General features: G+C 43.2%; 1 protein-coding gene across 2 annotated transcripts in view; it reads left to right on the forward strand.

Annotated features, from left to right (window-relative positions):
* LOC118402457 (serine/threonine-protein kinase PRP4 homolog) overlaps nt 1–19,589 on the forward strand; it is a 44,463-nt gene that overhangs the window by 275 nt on the left and 24,599 nt on the right. For both annotated transcript variants that reach the window (XR_008077518.1, XM_052477290.1), the window contains exons 2-8: nt 359–1,522; nt 2,245–2,382; nt 13,355–13,495; nt 14,796–14,877; nt 15,267–15,477; nt 17,394–17,467; nt 19,356–19,446. Coding sequence is in view for 1 of the 2 variants with exons in the window: in XM_052477290.1 (XP_052333250.1) it covers nt 359–1,522; nt 2,245–2,382; nt 13,355–13,495; nt 14,796–14,877; nt 15,267–15,477; nt 17,394–17,467; nt 19,356–19,446 (1,901 nt within the window). In the remaining variant the exon portion in view is untranslated. The remainder of the gene's footprint in view (nt 1–358; nt 1,523–2,244; nt 2,383–13,354; nt 13,496–14,795; nt 14,878–15,266; nt 15,478–17,393; nt 17,468–19,355; nt 19,447–19,589) is intronic.

Genomic DNA, 19,589 nt, shown 5'->3' on the forward strand with positions numbered 1-19,589 from the left:
TAGAAGAAATTAGCCCTTTAATTGAAACTAGCTAACTTAGTTATATAGCTAGGTGTTTAACGTTATTTAGGTAGGTAGCTAACGTTATGTAGCTATCTTCCAAGTCAATGTCAGTTATACAACTCGGAGAAATACTGGACAAGTTAGGACTAATTGAATCAGGTGTGTTTGTTCAAGACTAGAACACAATTGTGAAACGACTGGGGGTCCCCAAGCAAAGGTCTGAGAAACACTTACGTTGCACCAGTAACGTTAGTAGTTGTGGAATAAACCAGCATTAGTTGTCAAATGAACCAATTACAATAGACCTTCCCAATTGACTAATCATTACCCTTTCCTATATATTTTTCGTTCGCAGGGGAGAGGATGCAGAGAGCTCAGAGAGGAGTGGCAATGAAGAGGAAAATGAGGACCTGTCATGTGAAGAGGAGGAAGAAGGAAGTGCCGGGAAGGTCGAAGCCGGTTCGTTGAAGCTCCGCGTTGTCGTGAGCTCGGCCCAGACCAAGAAGAAGAAACACAAGCACCGCAGCAAACACAAGCGACAGAAGTACGTCTCCCCAGAGGTCAAGGAGCGGCGCCACGGGCACCGGCACAAGCACAAGAGGCACAAGCGTAAAGACAACCCCTCAACCGATGTCTTCTCAAACTGTGGCGATGACGACGCTTCCCTGTACTCCTCCTCTGCCAAGCACCCAAGACTGGAAGATGATGAGATGGCACTTCTGGAGGAGCTGGAGAAACAGAGGGCCCTGATCCAAGCCGAGCTAGACGGTGAACTGACTGAGGGGGGCAGGGGGGTACAATTGGACATGGGGCTCATACTCCAGGGCTACCACTCTGAAGAGGAGGAGGATGGGGAGCTTCAGGTGGAGAGGGAGCACAATGGGCAGCACTGGTGTATAGCGGCAACAGGTCCCGGCTCAGGCTCACAGACCGCTAAGGACACCTGTAGAGGACGGCGAGAGTCGACAGATGCCGGAAAAGCTAAGCAGAGCAATCCCAATAAAAATGCCAGGAAGAGCAGGACAGACGGGAAGACCAAGGATCGGATGAGAGGACGGAGCACTTCCAGGGATAGAGACGGCAGAAGACATTACAGGAGTTCAGTGTGCTTTAGGTCTCCTCCTGGCACCAGCAAGCAGCCTTCCCCACCGGCTCAGAGCAGAGGAGCCCAAAACCAGGAGCCCAGCGACAGCAACCACAAGTCACCCGAGCACTACAAGGCCAGGTGGCCAGATAAGGAAGGGGACAAGGACAAGAAGGCGACCAAGCCCCCCGCCAAGGACGCTTCCTCTGGGAAGGAGAACCGCTCTCCAGGCCTGCGAGGGAGGCCGCCAGGCCCCGCCCTCCAGCTGCAGCACAGCACGTCCCCATCACAATGTCAGAACTCCCTGGACTCATCCTCAGGCCCCCAGGCAGCTGAGCGAAGGGCCATGTCACCGTCACCACCCAGAGGGGGTCACCCACGCTCCCCGGAGAGTCGAAGGAGAGTGATTGACCGACTGAGACTTCCATCTGGCAGGTCAGAATTTTGGGGGGCCAAATGTCAATTCCAAAACAGACACAGGTGTGTCATAAACATACACACATCCGTCATAAACGCACACATTTGTGTTAAATACAGATAAACACGTGCTATTGTTTTCGAGGAGGAGATGTGTCCCCTCGCAACCAGGTACAGAATCCACAAATGAATTTACCGGTAACATATTGTGACAACCATCAGCTCCTGGGTTATCACTCTCCTCCCGGGATAGACCATGAGCATTGGAATGGGAAGCCCTGGAGTGTATTAATTAGTGTACACTGTAACGCCTTTTTTTGCAACAGGAAAATGTTTTGAAACGAAAAGTAGCGTTTCTTATCAGGCAAGTTCAGGTGAGACCCCATTTTGTCCGGTTGCTTCCGTTTGGTTTCTAGTGAATACACCCCTAGTAATGTGAGGGGAGGAGGATACTTGCAATATCACTGTTATTGCAGGTAGACCCTTGACAGCTATCAGCGGAAACCGTGGCAATAAGAAAAAACAAGTGCAGATGTTAGTGCAAGAAAGACGAGTACTTAATTGTTATATGGGAGATGGCACTTTACATGTCGTCATGCCGCGATATCCCTAAACAAACACGGTCAATTGTACATCATCCCCACATTGAATCCTGTCCAAATAAAATCAGACCCACTTTAGGTAATGCATGGAGAATATTGAATGTTGAACACCTTATCCTTTTGTCACGTGATCTTCAGGATGTGGAGCCAGGAAGAGGCAGGGGTCCGTAGGGACACTAGCCCGGCCATGGATGCCCGGCGACGGTTCAGCCGCTCACCTTTCAGGCGGAGATCGCGCTCTCCCAGGAGATGCAGCAGGTCACCATTCAGGAGGAGGTGGGTGGAGGACGGGTTCAAAAGTGTTTTTTAGTATCCATATTGGTGCATGTCTCATTATCTGTGTAACCACTACCTGTGTTATGTATTTGAGTCTAAAACTACAGATGCAGTGCCTTTGGAAAGTATTCAGACCCCTTGAATTTTACCACATTTTGTTACGTTACAGCCTTATTCTAAAATGGATTAAATAAAGAAAAATCCTACACAATACCTCATAATGACAAAGTGAAAACAGCTTCTTAGAAATGTTTGCAAATGTATTAAAAATAAACAACAAATGCCTTATTTACACGTATTCAGACCTTCTGCTATGAGAGTTCGAAATTGAGCTCAGGTGCATCCTGTTTCCATTGATCATCCTTGATGTTTCTACAACTTGATTAGAGTCCATCTGTGGTAAATTCAATTGATTGGACATGATCACTTCTGTCTATATAAGGTCCCACAGTTGACTACATGTCAGAGCAAAGCCATGAGGTTGAAATAATTGTCCAAGACTCTTCCTAAAGCTGACCACCTGACCAAATTAAGAAATCGGAGAAGGTCCTTGGTCCGGAAGATTACCAAGAACCCGATGGTCACTCTTGACAGCGCTCCAGAGTTCCTTTGTGGGCATTGGAGAACCTTCCAGAAGGACAACCATCTGTGCAGCACTCCACCAATCAGCCCTGAATGGTAGAGTGGCTAGACAGAAGCCACTCATCAATTAAAGGCACATGGAAGCCCACTTGGAGTTTTCCAAAAGGCACCTAATGGACTCTCAGACCATGAGAAACGAGATTCTCTGGTTTGATGGAACCAAGATTGAACTCTTTGGCCTGAGTGACAAGCGTCACGTCTGGAAGAAACCTGGCACCATCCCTACGGTGAAGCATGGTGGTGGCAGCATCATACTGTGGGGATGTTTTCTGGTGCAGGGACTGGGAGACTAGTCAGGATCAAGGGAAAGGTCAACAGAGCGAAGTACAGAGATCCTTGATGAAAATATCAGACTGGGGCAAAGGTTCACCTTCAAACAGGACAACGACCATAAGCACACAGCCAAGAAAATGCAGGAGTGGCTTCGTGACAAGTCTCTGAATGTGCTAGAGTGGCCCAGCCAGAGCCCAGACTTGAACCCGATTGAACATCTCTGGAGAGACCTGAAAATGGCTGTACAGCTACGCTCCCCATCCAACCTGACAGAGCTTGAGAGGATCTGCAGAGAAGTTTGGGAGAAACTCCCCAAATACAGGTGTGCAAAGTAGAGGTCGACCGATTTTAAGATTTTTCAACGCCGATACCGATTAATCAACCAATTTTTTTATTTTTTTTTGTATTAATGACAATTACAACAATTCTTAATATAATACATCAATAAAATCAATTTAGCCTCAAATAAATAATGAAACATGTTCAATGTGGTTTAAATAATGCAAAAACAAAGTGTTGGAGAAGAAAGTAAAAGTGCAATATGTGCTATGTAACGTTTCAGTTCCTTGCTCAGAACATATGAAAGCTGGTGGTTACTTTTAACATGAATCTTCAATATTCCCAGGTAAGAAGCTTTAGGTTGTAGTTATTATAGGAATTATAGGACTATTTCTCTCTAACATTTGTATTTCATTAACCTTTGACTATTGGATTTTCTTATAGGCACTTTAGTATTGCCAGTGTAACAGTATAGCTTCCGTCCCTCTCCTCGCCCCTACCTGGGCTCGAATCAGGAACACAATGACAACAGCCACCCTCGAAGCAGTGTTACCCATGCAGAGCAAGGGAAACAACCACAGGCTCAGAGTGAGTGACGTTTGAAACGCTATTAGCCCGCTCTAACTAGCCAGCCATATCACTTCGGTTACACCAGCCTCATCTCGGGAGTTGATAGGCTTAAAGTCATAAACAGCGCAATGCTTGACCCACAACGAAGAGCTGCTGGCAAAACACACAAAAGTGCTGTTTGAATGAATGTTTACGCGCCTGCTTCTGCCTACCACCGCACAGTCAGATACTTAGATACTTGTATGCTCAGTCAGATTATATGCAATGCAGGACACGCTAGATAATATCTAGTAATATCATCAACCATGTGTAGTTGTCCTGTGATTATGATTGATTGTTTTTTTATAAGATTAGTTTAATGTTAGTTAGCAACTTACCTTAGCTTACAACATTCGCGTAACAGGCAGTCTCCTTGTGGAGTGCAACGAGAGAGCCAGGTCGTTATTGTGTTGGACTAGTACTGAGTAAAGCATCTGAATGCTTAGTGGCAAGAAAAGGTATGTAAACCCTTTGGCAATACCTGGATATCTGCATAAATTGGTCATAAAATGTGAACTGATCTTCATCTAGGTCACAACAATAGACATACAGTCTGCTTAAACTAATTACACGCAAACAATTATACGTGTTCATGTCTATTGAACTCGGCGTGTAAACATTCACAGTGCAGGTTGGAAAAAGTGTAACTGCTAGACCCTCCTTTGGCAGCAATATCCTCAACCAAATGTCTTCTGTAGTTGCGGCTCAGACCTGCACAATGGTCAGAAGGAATTTTGGACCATTTCACTTCACAAAACTGTTTCAGTTCAGTAATATTCTTGGGATGTCTGGTGTGAACTGCTCTCTTGAGGTCATGCCACAGCACCCCAATTGGGTTGAGGTCAGGACTGGGCCACTCCAGAAGGCGTTTGGGCCACTCCAGAAGCCCCAAACCACGATGCTCCCTCCACCATACTTTACAGGTGGGATGAGGTTTTGATGTTGGTGCGCTGTGCCTTTTTTTTCTCCACACATAGTGTTGTGTGTTCCTTCCAAACATCTCAACTTTAGTTTAATCTGTCCACATATTTTGCTAGTAGCGCTGTCCAGGTGCACTTTTGCAAACTTCAGGTGTGCAGCAATGTTTTTTTTGGATAGCAGTGGCTTCTTCGGTGGTGTCCTCCCATGAACACCATTCTTGTTTAGTGTTTTATGTATCGTAGACTCGTCAACAGAGATGTTTGCGTGTTCCAGAGATTTCTGTAAATCTTTAGCTGACCATCTAGGATTCTTTTTTACCTCATTGAGCATTCTGCGCTGTGCTCTTGCAGTCGTCTTTCCAGGATGGCCACTCCTAGGGAGAGTAGCAACAGTGCTGAACTTTCTACATTTAGAGACCATTTTGTCTTACCATGGACTGATGAACATCAAGGCTAGATACTTTTAGAGATACTTTTGTAACCCTTTCCAGCTTTATGCAAGTCAACAATTCTTAATCTTAGGTCTTCTGAGATCTCTTTTGTTCAAGGCGTGGCTCACATCAGAAAATGCTTCTTGTGAATAGCAAACATTTTGTGAGGTGTTTTATTTTATTGGGCAAGGCAGCTCTAACCAACATCTCCAATCTCATTGATTAGACTCCAAGTTAGCTGACTCCTGACTCCAATTAGCTTTTGAAGAAGTAATTAGCCTAGGGGTTCACATACTTTTTCTTTCCATAGTGGTTCGTCCTTTAAAAGTTGCAGTACAGCTTGCTTGATGCTGCAGAATTCTATGGCACGTTATTTAAGGGCCAACCACTGGTACCATTAATGCTAGTTAGTGCTAGTTTGACCACCAAGCATCTTTGAGAAGCATTTGATAGCCTTCAATAGTGGTTGTACTAGAAAATGTAAAACCTTTTTTTGTAAGAACACAGTATATGGGACTGATTTTAAGAAATTTAGCTTGTTTAATATTATTTAATATTATTGTTTAATATTATGGTGTTTCTCGTCCAAGAACAACTACAATTTATCTGGGTTTCCATTAGGATGGAACTGAAAATATGTCACTAGAGCGGGACGGTCGGGAGTAGGCTACAGTACTTGGCTATTTTGCTAAAGAATCCCTCTGTCTTGCGGGAGATAGGTTAAATTCTCTGACGGGGAGGAAGGAGTAGGCTGTCCTTGTAAATAAGAATTCGTTCTTAACTGACTTTCCTACCCAAATGGAGATTCAGTGAAAAATAAAAAATCTCATTGATTTATCAAGACCAGTCCCCATGCTTGTCTCAGAGCAGTGTGAAACAGTGCTAAAATAGTTGTAGGCTATTGCTTCTAACTTCAATATGCTCTTCAAATAAATAAGACCATTTTTAACAGCACATTACTCAACACTAGTGGCGGCCAGCACCGGGAGACCCATGAGGCCGCTTTTGGATTTAATTCTGAATCCTCTATATGTAATTATTGGCAAGTCACGTCATATTTTTCGATATACTGTAGGCCTACCATAGACTCAGTAGTGTTGAGTAATGTGCTGTTAAAAGTGTTGTGGGTCTTATTTGAAGAGCATATTGAAGTTGGAAGCAATAGAATTTGAAGCACAAAGTATCAAAATACAGAGTGGTGTTGGTAAAGGAATATTGTCCTGCTAATAGCCCATAATGGGCTATAATATTACTGTATGTGGTGTCCAGGTCAGGATAACCAAAGCATTTCTTCATTAAAGACTATCAGAAAGAATGTTGGTACTTATTTGTTTTGATCCAAAGCCATGAATGAGTGAGTCACTCAGATTTATGTAGGTGCCGGGCTATATTTCAAATTTTATTTATATATACATCAGCTGATATCTCAAAGTGCTGTACAGAAACCCAGCCTAAAACCCCAAACAGCAAGCAATGCAGGTGTAGAAGCACGGTGGCTAGGAAAAACTCCCTAGAAAGACCAAAACCTAGGAAGAAACCTAGAGAGGAACCAGGCTATGTGGTGTGGCCAGTCCTCTTCTGGCTGTGCCGGGTGGAGATTATAACAGAACATGGCCAAGATGTTCAAATGTTCATAAATGACCAGCATGGTCGAATAATAAGGCAGAACAGTTGAAACTGGAGCAGCAGCACAGTCAGGTGGACTGGGGACAGCAAGGAGTCATCATGTCATGACTTTGCCATCAACTTGAAAATATATAACAATATTTTGGAGGTTATTTTGTTTTGTTTTCAAACGAAAGTGAGCGATTGTAATCTGAATAAAGGCCAAAACATTTATTTCTGTTTTTAGAGGGAGAGAAATGCTGGGCCAATTGTGCGATGCCCTATGTGATTCCCACACTGGCTGTCCAGTCTGACTGTTACAGTATGTGATTCCCAATCAGGGGTCGGATGTGATCCATTATATTTTTTGTCTTTTTGTGGTGGGTTAAACTGAAATTGCAACCAATCAGGGCCAACCTAACTACCAGCTACCTGCTAATAGCCATGATGGTGCTGGACAACGTGACCATGTGTGTATTTTCCAGTGAACAACAATTTCTTTACCTTCATTAGACAACTTTGTTCCAATATTTCTGTAATTCAGTGATATTTATTCCCATAGTAATTTGTTATAGATCCATAACTAAGTAAACATCTGCATTTTGAAAGAGTATTTTTTTAACGAAAGCATAAAGACACGGATGAAGAAATACAGTACTGTAAAGATAATAAATAATTTAAAGAGTTTTGCATATAAAAGCCACCTGAATTTGTTTATTAGGCTATAGCAGAACAGCACAACGGTCCGGACCGCCCTTGCTGTGCCTGGGTAGCAGTTGATCAAGTTCTGTTGTCAGAAGAGGAATGGAAATGTCAGGATGAACTGATGAAACTGCCAGGTATGTTGACTCTGAATGTCAGAGGTGGAGTTCCAGAGCTCACTGGTGTGCCTGGCATTGTGACTCCCATCTCGTTCCTCGCCCTCTTCAACCCGTCATTCTCCGCCAATGCCACCTGGCTCTGGACCAACGCATCAGCTGTCGCCCGTATCTGCCCTCAGATGTTTATCTTTCTGCTGGTCTGCCTTCAATGGCTCGATCTCGGTCTTCAAAGTTTGAATCTGATCCATGTGCACCTTCATCAGATGAGCAGAATGGTACCGCCCTGAGCCCCCATCGATTAGTGGCCTATGAACAGGTACAGTAGGCGACAATACTGTAAAGTAGGCCTAATAATGCAAAAAAACTATGCTGAAATCGACTGCTGTTCTTTACTGTATGCTGCACATTTTTACATTGTATTCCATTTCCAGCGAGACTATTCAAGCCATCGACTCACTGATGAATGAAGATTATGAGCGATCGGCAAAGGCAATCTGTAATCTGATGGCATCACAGCACAACATCAACATTGCTCTAATCACTGTCAGAAGACAGTTGAAGAAACTGACTGATGGAAAGGCTCGGTAAGACATATAAATATATTTTTATATGTATATTTTTAAAAACATCCCTTTTTCTCCCCCTTGAACATTAACCGTGTTTGTTCGCTTGTTTTGTACTGTTCTGTAGGTTCAGCCCGATAACTTGTCTGACGAACAAAGAACTTTGCGTCCTGCGGGTCCAGGCATGGATCAAATCTGGCAAGACATTCAATGTCATCTTCACAGACGAATCAACCGTGGCCCTTGAGCAATTTGCTTAAAATTGCTACAGAAAAAAGAAAGAAGGTTAAGCAAGCAGAGTCCCAAGCATCTGCTCAAACTCGACGTGTGGGGCAATTTCTCGCCAGGGACCAGGCCCAAATTTGAATTTTGATGGTTAGCTTGGCTATTTACAAATCAAAAAGTACATCAAATATTGTAGCCTACAACGCACGGACTGCGATGTGTTCCACAATTCACTGTTGTCTCCTTTTTCAGGTGTCATGGCTCAAGATTTCTTTGAGGAAGAAATCAAGAGATATGCTGGACCATATGTCAGAGAGGTGTTTCTGGGACCACGTTGTTTCTTTCAAGGTCACTTGCTCTGAGACCTTGCAGAGCAAGGGGAACCACTACTTCAAGGGCCGCGGCTTTTGTGGAGCGATGGGTAATGATGCTTCGTGGGAGACTGTTGTTGATGTGTGCAAAGGGTCTCTGGTTCGCGCCCGGGTATGGGCGAGGGGACGGTCTAAAGTTATACTGTTACATTTAGGCCTATGTACATGTATATTTCTAGTGTTGTACCTAATGTTAGCTGTTAGGCTAAATGTTTTTTTTTTTCCAAATGCGGACAATGACCCAAAACACACTGCCGCCCGGGTTTGCATTGCAAATAAGGGCATAAACTGAGTCAAGATGCCAGCAGATTTTGTGTAGTAAAATAAATCAAATCCAATTTTATTTGTCACATACACATGGTTAGCAGATGTTAATGCGAGTTTAGCGAAATGCTTGTGCTTCTAGTTCCGACAATGCAGTAATAACCAACGAGTAATCTAGCTAACAATTCCCAAAACTACTACCTTATACACAAGTGTAAAAGGCTAAAGAATATGTACATAAAGATATATGAATGAGTGATGGTACAGAACGGCATAGGCAAGATGCAGTAGATGGTATTGAGTGCAGTATATACATATGAGTATGTAAACAAAGTGGCATAGTTTAAAGTGGCTAGTGATACATGTATTACATAAGGATGCAGTAGATGATATAGAGTACACTATATACGTATACATATGAGAAATAATGTAGGGTATGTAAATATTATATTAAGTAGCATTGTTTAAAGCGGCTAATGATATATTTTACACAAATTCCCATCAATTCCCATTATTAAAGTGGCTGGAGTTGAGTCAGTGTGTTGGCAGCAGCCACTCAATGTTAGTGGTGGCTGTTTAACAGTCTGATGGCCTTGAGATAGAAGCTGTTTTTCAGTCTCTCGGTCCCAGCTTTGATGCACCTGTACTGACCTCGCCTTCTGGACGATAGCGGGGTGAACAGGCAGTGGCTCGGGTGGTTGTTGTCCTTGATGATTTTTATGGCCTTCCTGTGACATCGGGTGGTGTAGGTGTCCTGGAGGGCAGGTAGTTTGCCCCCGGTGATGCGTTGTGCAGACCTCACTACCCTCTGGAGAGCCTTACGGTTGTGGGCGGAGCAGTTGCCGTACCAGGCGGTGATACAGCCCGACAGGATGCTCTCGATTGTGCATCTGTAGAAGTTTGTGAGTGCTTTTGGTGACAAGCCAAATTTCTTCAGCCTCCTGAGGTTGAAGAGGCGCTGCTGCGCCTTCTTCACGATGCTGTCTGTGTGGGTGGACCAATTCAGTTTGTCTGTGATGTGTATGCCGAGGAACTTAAAACTTACTACCCTCTCCACTACTGTTCCATCGATGTGGATAGGGGGGTGCTCCCTCTGCTGTTTCCTGAAGTCCACAATCATCTCCTTAGTTTTGTTGACGTTGAGTGTGAGGTTATTTTCCTGACACCACACTCCGAGGGCCCTCACCTCCTCCCTGTAGGCCGTCTCGTCGTTGTTGGTAATCAAGCCTACCACTGTGTCGTAAGCAAACTGATGATTGAGTTGGAGGCGTGCGTGGCCACGCAGTCGTGGGTGAACAGGGAGTACAGGAGAGGGCTTAGAATGCACCCTTGTGGGGCCCCAGTGTTGAGGGTCAGCGGGGTGGAGATGTTGTTACCTACCCTCACCACCTGGGGGCGGAGATACAGTCGTGGGTGAACAGGGAGTACAGGAGAGGAAAGGTTAAATAAGACAACACCTACGGTATGCCTACAGTATATCTAAAAATGTTTTTTATTAATCTCATCTTGTAGGTCTACTGATTTTAAACCCGATCGAACTTGTTTGGCATCAACTGAAAATATTAATCCATATCTCTGCCAAGCCTACAAGCAAAGATGAACTGGTGAAGGACATCAAGACGTTTTGGCAAGATAAATTGATGATACTACGATGCAGCAAATACATTGATCATCTCAGCGTGGTCGTGGAAGTGCAACTAAAATGTAGTTTCAATAACCATCTGCATTTTGAATGTCTTTTTTTTCTAGTTATTTTATTAACAAAAGCATGAAGATGTTGATGAAGAAATACTGTACTGCTGTTTTCAGTTATAAATGTAACACTTCAGAGTACTTAAGCGTTGAATACATTGCAGGTAGGGGGGTGTTCGCACTTCAGTAGCCGGTCTATATAGAGTCTATTGTCCTGCTAATCGGGCAACGAGGGTTTGAAAACCTGTTTTCATAATGCCACCGTCTGTCCATCACTACTGTAAATAAAAACACAGTATCTTGTTTACATTCTTTATTGTAACCATAATGTCACAAATCATTTGTATCTACCTTTCCAATTACTTCAATGGTCCTTCTGTAGCTCAGTTGGTAGAGCATGGCGCTTGTAACGCCAGGGTAGTGGGTTCGATTCCCAGGACCACCCATACGTAGAATGTATGCACACATGACTGTAAGTCGCTTTGGATAAAAGCGTCTGCTAAATGGCATATATTTTAGAGTTTGGGATTCATTTGATTAATAATATGGTGTTTCTAATTCCAAGAAAAACAAAAAACCCTCTAGGATGAGATGGAAAATATGGTGCTGTACAATGTGACTGTCGGGAGTAGACTACAGTATTTAGCTAAAGAATCCCGGGTACAGGGGTTCAATTTCCCGGATGGGGATGAAGGATTAGGCTGTCCTTGTAAATAATAATTTGTTCTTAACTAACTTGTCTAGTTTAAAGGTTACACTGAGAGTATAACATTTCTACACCCTTATTGTATAATTGTAGTCTAACCAATAGCCAAACGGAGATTCAGTGAAAATAAAAATGTTATTGGTTTATCAAGACCAATACTTGGCTCAGAGCAGCGTGAAACGGTGCTAAAATAGTTGTAGGCTATTGCTTCAAATCCTTTTGCTTCCAACTTCAATATGCTCTTTAAATAAGACCTACACCACTTTTAACAGAACATTACTCAACACTAGTGAGACTTATGTCACCTACAGTATTTCGGAAAATATGACCTGACTGCCAATAATCACATATAGAAGATTGGAGGATATTTCTGTAATTCAGTGATATTTATTCCCATAGTAATTTATGGATCCATAACTAAATAAACATGGCCATTTTGAAAAATTATTTTAATTGTATTAACGATAAGAAGCTATTATTAGTTACATTGTTTTAGTTTGAACGTGCAGACTAGCACTAAGAACAGCGGGAACGTTTCCCTAGTCAGCACCATTATTAGTGCGATACCCCTTAAAGTGTTCTGTACTACCCAGGGTGGGGATCCACCCCTACCCTCGTGCCTTGAACCTCGCACGCTTTCAGTGGTTACAGCTGGAGAACTGCAAGGCAATCCCATTGTGCGCCACTCGGGAGACATGATCAATATATTGTCCTGCTAATAACAGGGTTAATAATATATCTGTGAGAATATACAAGGGGATTTTATATAATTCAAAATTAATAATAATCGTTTTGTTTAAAAATATATATGATTTGGAGATTTCATTGTCAAATGAGCCAGAAAAAGGCCATTATGGAATTATGAGACAATGTTGCCAATTTGTAAATAAAGCCAGTTTGTTATTTAGAATGATTTTTTTTTCTGTTTTTAGAGGGAGAGAAACCAAAAACCTACTGTCATCTTATGGGTCTCCCAGTCGAGGTCAGCACGGGTATTGAACCAGCATCTGTAGCAGTGTCTTAGACCTGGTCTGAAGCAATGAAGTGGTGGTGCAGAGTACCGTACTAATCCACAAATTACCTCGAAGTACCACAGTATCAAACCTTTTAGTGGAGCAACCACTGTATGTAAGTGTGATATTTAGCAAACATGTATAAAAACCTGTTTTTGCTTTGTGATTATGGGGTATTGTGTGTAGATAGATTCCATTAGTTTTTTTCCTCATCGATCTTAGAATAAGGCTGTAACGTAACAATGTGGGATTGTCAAGGGGTCTGAATACTTACTGAAGGCACTGTAGGTCACTAGTCCTATTGTCTGTGCATTGAAGGTCTGCTTAGACTGAAACTTCATTCTTTATATTGATATTTAAATACAATAACGATTTTTATAATGGAGAGAATTGCAACTCACATAGGTTTTGGGTTATGAAATTTCGATTATAAGGTGTTTTGTTATTCCTGAAGATTCAATGGTAATAGCTATTAATATAAATGACCGTTGATCAGCAGGATGCCTTCCGTATTGCACCTGTAAGATGCTCAGGCTTTTTCTTCGCTCTTCTCCATAGGTCGTTGGATCGGTTGGGACGGAGGCTGCGGTGGCGTTCCAGATCCCAGGAGAGGAGATGGAGCCGGGACAGAGAGGACAAGTTCAAAGGCAGCCTCTCGGAGGGAATGAGGGTCGACAAGGAGGACTCTGAAGATGAAGTGTAGGCAGTGCACTAAGGAATTTTAGTTGCTTATACCCTATGAAAGTCATACTTCGGCATCAAATCAAATTTATTTATATAGCCCTTCGTACATCAGCTGATATCTCAAAGTGCTGTACAGAAACCCAGCCTAAAACCCCAAACAGCAAGCAATGCAGGTGTAGAAGCACGGTGGCTAGGAAAAACTCCCTAGAAAGGCCAAAACCTAGGAAGAAACCTAGAGAGGAACCAGGCTATGTGGGGTGGCCAGTCCTCTTCTGGCTGTGCCGGGTGGAGATTATAACAGAACATGGCCAAGATGTTCAAACGTTCATAAATGACCAGCATGGTCGAATAATAACAAGGCAGAACAGTTGAAACTGGAGCAGCAGCACAGTCAGGTGGACTGGGGACAGCAAGGAGTCATCATGTCAGGTCGTCCTGGGGCACGGTCCTTGGGCTCAGGTCCTCCGAGAGAGAGAAAGAAAGAGAGAATTAGAGAAAGCATATGTGGGGTGGCCAGTCCTCCCCTGGCTGCGCCAGGCGGAGATCATAACAGAACATGGCCAAGATGTTCAAATGTTCATAAATGACCAGCATGGTCAAACAATAATAAGGCAGAACAGTTGAAACTGGAGCAGCAGCACGGCCAGGCGGACTGGGGACAGCAAGGAGTCATCATGTCAGGTAGTCCTGGGGCATGGTCCCAGGGCTCAGGTCCTCTGAGAGAGAGAAAGAAAGAAGGAGAGAATTAGAGAACGCACACTTAGGTTCACACAGGATACCGAATAGGACAGGAGAAGTACTCCAGATATAACAAACTGCCCCCCTACACAAACTACTGCAGCATAAATACTGGAGGCTGAGACAGGAGGGGTCAGGAGACACTGTGGCCCCATCCGAGGACAAGTCCCCTAATCTTTTGAATGGGCATAACGATTATATCATAACATTTGTGGAAACGTAGTAATTTAAGGTGTGTATATATACAATTATATTTGTGTTTGTGGATACATTTACTTCTGCCAGATGCCTTTTATAAGTTTTGCCTTGAAAACGCTTAAAAAACCTACAAATGTTAAAAAACTGGAAAATGACAGATCACTTTAATAGGGTATTGCTTACCTCAGATGTTGTCTTAAGTGTTGACTGTATGGTTCATACACATGATTCAACATTAATCAATTTCAGTCTCATTAAACCACACCATTTTTGTTTTAGGGCAGAGGCTTTTTGTAACATAAGCTTTTGTTCATGAGTGTGGGGAGGACGACCACATTGTATGTGTTCGTCGAGAGTTGACGTGGTGTTTCCTGTCCAGGCTGGAAGATTACGATGTGGACGAGGAGGACGAGGAGGCTCTCATTGAACAGAGGAGGCTACAGCGCCTGGCCATCGTCCAGGTGGGTGATAAGACCTCGATAATATCATCCTCGATGCACTGACGTTACTTTAAACAGAGCCATAAACAGTCGTTTAATGTCATGATATGCCATTTACCCTGGATAAAGTAATCCTTCTCACCCCCCCTTAAAAGATTTAGATGCACTATTGTAAAGTGGCTGTTCCACTGGATGTCATAAGGTGAATGCACCAATTTGTAAGTCGCTCTGGATAAGAGCGTCTGCTAAATTACTTAAATGTTAAATGTTATTGGTTATTGTCATCCACTGCATGCACACATGGCACACACAGGTGTTTGATTCTTAGTTCATCATGTGTGTACATGTTGGCGTGCCTGTGCTTGGTATTCATGCTTACATTGTGTGTCTATCTGTGTTCCCATGAACAGAAGTACAAGGGAGGGAACGAGGGTAGTAGTAACATGTCGGCACCATCGGAGCCCGGCAGCCCCCAGAGCAGCCCACGCAGCCGCTCGCCGTCGCCGGACGACATCTTGGAGCGCGTGGCGGCCGATGTCAAAGAGTATGAGCGGGAAAACGTGGACACCTTCGAGGAAAACATCAAGGCAAAGCACAACCTCATCGAACAGGAAAAAGACGGTACACTGGTGTGTGTGTGTGTTCACCAAACCTGTGGAAAACTAAGACATATGAAAAACTTTCAGATACTTGAGCCACCAGGAAGTATGTATTGAAAGTATTTGACATGCATTTGACCCAGGTGCGTGTGCGTGTTTTTGTCATGCTGATAGAAGCTCATGCTGGTACATGAATCAGTAGTGGGGATAGAGACTAGAGGTCAACCGATTAATCGGAATGTCCGATTAATTAGGGGCCGAAGTTTTCATAACAATTGGTAATCAGCATTTTTGGACACCGATTATGGCCTATTACATGTTATGTGAGTGCAGCGAGGAGCCAAGGTAAGGTGCTAGCTAGCATTAAACTTATCTTATAAAGAACAATCAATCTTAACATAATCACTAGTTAACTACACATGGTTGATGATATTACTAGCTTATCTAGCTTGTCCTGCGTTGCATATAATCGATGCGGTGCCTCTATCATTGAATCACAGCCTACTTCGCCAAACGGGTGATTTAACAAGCGCATTCGCTAAAAAAGCACTGTCGTTGCACCAATGTGTACTTAACCATGAACATCAACGCCTTAATTAAAATCAATACCCAAGTGTACATTTTTAAACCTGCATATTTAGTTAAAAGAAATTCATGTTAGCAGGCAATATTAAACTAGGGAAATTGTGTCACCTCTCTTGTGTTCGTTGCATGCAGAGTCAGGGTATATGCAACAGTATGGGCCGCCTGTTTCGTTGCGAACTAATTTGCCAGAATTTTACGTAATTGTGACATAACATTGAAGGTTGTGTAATGTAACAGGAATATTTAGACTGATAGGTGCCACCCGTTAGATAAAATACAGAACGGTTCCGTATTTCACTGAAAGAATAAACGTTTTGTTTTCGAAATGATAGTTTCCGGATTTGACCATATTAATGACCTAAGGCTCGTATTTCTGTGTGTTATTATATTATAATTAAGTTTATGATTTACTAGAGCAGTCTGACTTAGCAGTGGTAGGCAGCAGCAGGCTCGTAAGCATTCATTCAAACAGCACTTTACTGTGTTTGCCAGCAGCTCTTCGCAATTCTTCAAGCATTGCGCTGTTTATGACTTCAAGCCTATAAACTCCCGAGATTAGGCTGGCAATACTAAAGTACCTATTAGAACATTCAATAGTCAAAGGTATATGAAATACAAATGGTATAGAGAGAAATAGTCCTATAATAACTACAACCTAAAACTTCTTACCTGGGAATATTGAAGACTCATGTTAAAAGGTACCACCAGCTTTCATATGTTCTGAGCAAGGAACTTAAACGTTAGCTTTTTTACATAGCACATATTGCACTTTTACTTTAATCTCCAACACTTTGTTTTTGCATGATTTAAACCAAATTGAACATGTTTCATTATTTAATTGATTTTATTGATGTATTATATTAAGTTAAAATAAGTGTTCATTGTTCATTCAATTGTCATTATATATAAAAATCGGCCGATTAATCGGTATCGGATTTTTTGGTCCTCCAATAATCGGCATTTAAAAAATCATAATAGGTCAACCTTTAATAGAAACATAATTTGTCTTATTTTGCATGGCTTCAGACTAATGATCGAGTTAATATAAATAATAATAATATATGCCATTTTATCCAAAGCGACTTACAGTCATGTGTGCATACATTCTACGTATGGGTGGTCCCGGGAATCGAACCCACTACCCTGGCGTTACAAGCGCCATGCTCTACCAACTGAGCTACAGAAGGACCACAAATGTAGTTCCAAAGTCCATTATTCATCATGTCATATCCTATTTTTACACAATGAATTCTTATTTATAAATCAAATGTATGGCCTTTTGACATCAACAGTATTCACAAAATGCTTTTACAGTTTAACAGTGCTTATAACTGTACTCCCTTTCCTTTTTAGAAGGAACCAACCAGAAAAAAACATCCGCCCCTGATATGTTCACTGAATCGGATGACATGTTCGCCGCCTACGATGTGAGTACTCCTCCTGTTGCTATGATTCCATTCCGATTCTATGATTCCATTCCTATTCTATGATTCCATTCCGATTCTATGATTCCATTCCGATTCTGACCACACAGTGTACGAGTCTTCAACTTTTAATTGAAGTTGTCTATGGAATAGGATTCTGGCAGATAGTTGCACCGTGTGGTGTCCGGGTCACCTTTGTATTACTGTCAAAACAAGCTTCTGTCAGTGGTAACTGTAAACTGGGCCACAGCATTTTCTCTGGTGACATTTCTGTGAGAACTGCTAGTTCGATTCAGAGTCTGGGTTTCACGTAAATCATTAACTGAGGTCAGTGGGGAACTTGCACATTGATCCCAAGTCAGAATACCACCTCAACTGTGTCTGAATAGGTTTTGTATTGCAGCTTGACAGTCAGACCTGGGTTCAACAAGTATTACACTGAACAAAAATATAAACGCAAGTGTTAATCCCATGTTTCATGAGCTGAAATAAAAATCAAAAAGTTGATTGCTCTCAATTTCTGTGCACAAATTCATTTACATCCCTGTGAGTGAGCATTTCTCGTTTGCCAAGATAATCCATCCACCTGGCAGGTGAGGCATATCAAGAATCTGATTAAACGGCATGATCATTACAGAGGTGCACCTCGTGCTCGGGACAATAAAAGGCCACTCTAAAATGTGCAGTTTTGTCACACAACATAATGTCACAGATGTCTCAAGTTTTGAGTGAACATGCAATTGGGATGCTGACTACAGGAATGTCCACCAGAGCTGTTGCCAGAGAATTGAATGTTAATTTCCCTAATATATAAGCTGCCTCCAACGCCGTTTTAGAGCATTTACGGTATGTCCAACCGCAGTACGTCCAACCGGCCTCAACCACAGACCATGTGTAACCACGCCAGCCCAGGACCTCCACATCCGGTTTCTTCACCTGCGGGATCGTCTGAGGCGGGGTGGTGCTGAGGACTATTTGTGTCTGTAATAAAGCCCTTTTTGTGGGGAAAAACTCATTCTGATTGGCTGGACCTAGCTCTCCAGTGGGTGGACCTGGCTCTCCAGTGGGTGGGCCTGGCTCTCCAGTGGGTGGACCTGGCTCTCCAGTGGGTGGACCTGGCTCTCCAGTGGGTGGACCTGGCTCTCCAGTGGGTGGGCCTGGCTCTCCAGTGGGTGGGCCTGGCTCTCCAGTGGGTGGGCCTGGCTGCCAAGTGGGTGGACCTGGCTCTCCAGTGTGTGGGCCTGGCTGCCAAGTGGGTGGGCCTGGCTCTCCAATGGGTGGGCCTGGCTCTCCAGTGGGTGGACCTGGCTCTCCAGTGGGTGGACCTGGCTCTCCAGTGGGTGGGCCTGGCTCTCCAGTGGGTGGGCCTCGCTCTCCAGTGGGTGGACCTGGCTCTCCAGTGGGTGGGCCTGGCTCTCCAGTGGGTGGGCCTGGCTGCCAAGTGGATGGACCTGGTTCTCCAGTGGGTGGGCCTGGCTCTCCAGTGGGTGGGCCTGGCTCTCCAGTGGGTGGGCCTATTTAACTCCAGTGGGTGGGCCTGGCTCTCCAGCCCAGTCATGTGAAATCCGTATATTTCCATGAATTAATTCATTTCAATTGACTGATATCCTTTTATGAACTGTGACTCAATAAAAATGTTGAAATTGTTGCATGTTGCGTTTATATTTTTGTTCAGTATAGATTATTTTTATTCTATGAGTGTTTGATTAAGCCTGCTTATGGCGCCAGATGGACGTGATTTACGCTTCTGGGACTATTAATTTGGTTCCATTGCGCCAGGCAAGCTCAATCAAGCTTAATAATAACTTATTACTTGAAAGGATATATTTATTTTTTGTTGTTGTTGAAAAAACATTGTTTTTTTTTACTAAGTAATTTGTGGTCACTGCAGAGTGCAAGGCTTCGAGCAGCAGGCATTGGGAAGGACTTCAAGGAGAACCCCAACCTCCGAGACAACTGGACAGACGCAGAGGGATACTACCGTAAGTCTATGTGGCACAAAGTTCCTTCCTTCCTTTGTTCCTACCTTCATTTGTTTGTTAGATTGTTAGTTCATTCATCACTCAGAGTGAAGGGTTTTGGTTAGATCTATTCTGTTGTATGTTGATATGTTTGTGCACAATTG

This window comes from Oncorhynchus keta, chromosome 23 (assembly GCF_023373465.1).
Source record: "Oncorhynchus keta strain PuntledgeMale-10-30-2019 chromosome 23, Oket_V2, whole genome shotgun sequence".
NCBI classification, from domain to species: domain Eukaryota; kingdom Metazoa; phylum Chordata; class Actinopteri; order Salmoniformes; family Salmonidae; genus Oncorhynchus; species Oncorhynchus keta.